General features: G+C 42.6%; 1 protein-coding gene across 1 annotated transcript; it reads left to right on the top strand.

Moving 5' to 3' along the window:
* Positions 1-993: 993 nt before the first annotated feature.
* On the top strand, positions 994-2918 carry LOC100832951 (40S ribosomal protein S23). The gene is made up of 4 exons (XM_003568229.4): positions 994-1151; positions 2084-2239; positions 2324-2450; positions 2543-2918. Exons 1-4 carry the CDS (start codon positions 1147-1149, stop codon positions 2681-2683), a joined length of 429 nt encoding a protein of 142 aa, XP_003568277.1. The 5' UTR covers positions 994-1146; the 3' UTR covers positions 2684-2918.
* Positions 2919-3363: the final 445 nt, after the last annotated feature.

Raw genomic sequence — 3363 nt, forward strand, 5'->3', positions numbered from 1 at the left:
GATGAGAAACGGACTGGTGGGCCATAGTTCTATTTTCGACCAATATTTACATGTGGTGGTTCTGTTTGGGCCTTGGTTGCCACGAGGTCAGATTAATCACATTGTCTCGCCTTCTTCTCAAAAAAGAAAAATTCGCATTGTCTCGCCTTGGTTTTCCTCTTTTCTTGTGGACCATCATTTGGATATAATTCATGTCATCCTGGAAATCATTGAACTTTCAAACCATGCATCCGTAATCCGGCTGCCCTTATTTCAGGTGCTATATATGTATATTGCAAGACATAAATTTGACTCAGTCACACAAGCTTTTCGGTTGTTTTCGTCCTGTCCCCGCATGTTCAAATTAATAACAACATCGTTGTGTGTTTACCTGCCTTCACAAATGGAAATGGACCACTAACTTTGATTTGATGTGATATTGCATATTTCCTCTTCGACCTTCATCTTATTCGGTAAGAAAAACACCATCTAATTTTATCGTCCACAAATTCATGTTTAAGAAGTGTTGCATGCTAACTAATGTATGATGTGTAAAGTGCACGATGGGTACTCGACAATGTGGAGTTATATCAAATTATCAACGTTCAGGTGCAGGAAAAATGCATGTTTGGTCATCAAAGTTTTCATGGGGCTTTAGGCGTGCCATTCTGCTGACACGACAAATGCACTGAAATTATGATTATTATTATTTTTGCAAATAACTCCATCCTCTTATTGGTTTCTTATTCCACTCAAACACTCACCGGCCGTGATTAAATTTTTTTAGGGGGTCATCCATGAGGACCATGATTTACTGTGCTATAATCCTCTGCTAGGAGATATGGTTTTTTTCCCCCTTTTAAAGATGTTTGTGCTTGTTTTTCAGTGAGATGCGTGAGCGAGGGGTGAAATAGAAAACGCCAGGAGGGCCCCTCCTGGCCTACCCCACCATCCGCGGGACGTCCGTGAGATAAGATCCATCACGCCAGCACGAATCTCCGCGCACGCAAACCCTAAACAGCCAAACCCTGCTATAAATTCCCCTCGCCTCCCCTCCTCGCCCCTCTCGCAGCCGCCGCCGTCCTCCTCGAAGCCCCCTGCCACCGGAGATCTCCAGGCTTCTCCCTTCGCCGCCCGCTCGGAGATCTCCCGGCCTCCTCCGCCATCATGGGGTGAGTGAAAATATCTATTCTCCCTCCCCTTCATTCTAATGTGTTTCAAGCACACAATTTTCTTTCCCGTCGATGATCTATCAGTCCTGATCGTGTTAACCTGTATCTTCCATGGAGAAGTTTCTTCAACGCGCTTCCTGATTCTCTCTTTTGCGTTTCGCTATGATATATACGCTCCTACACGATCGGTTCTTTTGCGTTAAGACGAATCAAGTAGTACCATGTGATTTAGCCTGATTATGTTAGTATTAGAGAATGAGATCGGCGTTCCGATGCAAGGGAACTAAGCTTATTGACGGTCCAGTGCTGATCAGATACCACATCAGTGCTAAACATACTCATAAGCGATATGAATCCGTTGCCACCGTTGTAGTCATGTATTCCTTCGTCCAATGATTGGGCTTTGGAGATTACACATGGTAGCATACAAGTTCCTTTATTTTGAACACAGCAACTTGGCTGTCGTCTGTTTGATTGTTATGATATTATGCCTATATCCCCGGTGCTTGTTGTGTTCTTAATGTTGTCATACGTGGTTTATTTGTTTGTGATTGCCATACGTGGTTTATTTTGTAACTGGTTGAAATACCTAGACAATGACTAATTGTGTCCTACGGAAGATTTGATTTGCGAGCTGCAATTAGAAGCAATATATGTCACCTATGTACTGCAGTAGCATCTTCTAGTCCATAGCATCTAAATTGCAATATATTTTCTTTATTTAGCTTCAGCATTGACATTTCCTATTTGTCTGTACTTTAACATTTCATATTGTCTACTAGTAGCCAATATGTTTTTGAATAAACCTTTCTTGTTACAAGTTGAAAGTAATGTGCCTATGTTTATTTGAAGGAAGATTGTATGATTATTATAACTGCTTATCTTGTGAGTTGTGTTTAATCAATGTAAACATGGATCTCTACACATTACAGGAAGACACGTGGTATGGGAGCTGGGCGCAAGCTCAAGACCCACCGCAGGAACCAGAGGTGGGCTGACAAGGCATACAAGAAGAGCCACTTGGGCAATGAGTGGAAGAAGCCTTTTGCTGGATCATCTCATGCCAAGGGTATTGTGTTGGAGAAGATGTATGTTGAACAGCAGATTCATCATCCCTTCTTTTTATCTCATGCTTTATATGACTGAGCTAAAGTGTAATTGCTCCATTGCAGTGGTATTGAAGCCAAGCAGCCTAACTCTGCCATCCGTAAGTGTGCTCGTGTTCAGCTGGTGAAGAACGGCAAGAAGATTGCTGCCTTTGTGCCAAATGATGGTTGCCTTAACTTCATTGAGGAAAATGTATGGGATCCTGGTCCATTGCTTACTCCAATGACTAATCTTTCTACCATATGCAGCTAAACGTTACCTTCTCTCTGTCATTGATACTTCAGGATGAGGTGCTGATTGCTGGATTTGGTCGTAAGGGTCACGCTGTGGGAGATATTCCTGGTGTCAGGTTCAAGGTTGTCAAGGTATCTGGTGTGTCCCTGCTCGCGCTCTTCAAAGAGAAGAAGGAGAAGCCCAGGTCTTAGATGATTTTTGATAGACAAGGATGGAGTGGACTGTCAAGGCTCTGGACGTTAAGGAAAAATCACTTGCTATGTTTACAATGTTCCATATAACTTGAAGTTGTATTAGCGAGAATTGTTCCTTCTCAGCGTTGCTTTCTTATAACAGTTGCTACTAAGAGTTTTGTTTCTGTAATTTGGAGATATTAATATTATGTTCCTCTTCTGGCAAGAGAATTCTCTCTCCTGTGCCATGTTAGTCTCTTTTGTGGTTGACGTTCAGAGCTCTATCTCTCTTGAGCTACGTTAGTCTCTGTTTTGTTGTTGACGTTTGTTTGAAAAAATTCTATCCCTTGCATGTCATTTCAATTTTTTTAATCATAAACGGAGCAGCTGTTTTAACCATCTCGCTGTTTCGGTCATGCTGCGGAGCCCTCGACTGTTAACCCTCACAATGGAATGGAAAATGTGCTGGCAATGTAGTATTGGCATACTGCAGCAAAAGAATTAAAACCATTCCATTCTGACGGTAAACATCTTTCGGCTTTCGCCAACGACAATACCTGCCGGCGGCAAACTTACACCGACCACCTGAATGTATAATGGAGGTTGGAAGGCGATAACAGTGGTAGGCTTTTCCGAATGCCTCACAGTCACAGGACTTTCGTGGGTGAGCCACTTACCGACTTACGTGAGAGTGAGAC

This window comes from Brachypodium distachyon, chromosome 2 (assembly GCF_000005505.3).
Source record: "Brachypodium distachyon strain Bd21 chromosome 2, Brachypodium_distachyon_v3.0, whole genome shotgun sequence".
NCBI lineage: Eukaryota > Viridiplantae > Streptophyta > Magnoliopsida > Poales > Poaceae > Brachypodium > Brachypodium distachyon.

Bases quoted from the DNA above. Each gene is read 5' to 3' on its own strand.
- LOC100832951 (XM_003568229.4), top strand. The intron at 2,240-2,323 runs GTATGTTGAACA...GCTCCATTGCAG, and splicing joins GGTATTGTGTTGGAGAAGAT to TGGTATTGAAGCCAAGCAGC. The intron at 2,451-2,542 runs GTATGGGATCCT...TTGATACTTCAG, and splicing joins TTAACTTCATTGAGGAAAAT to GATGAGGTGCTGATTGCTGG.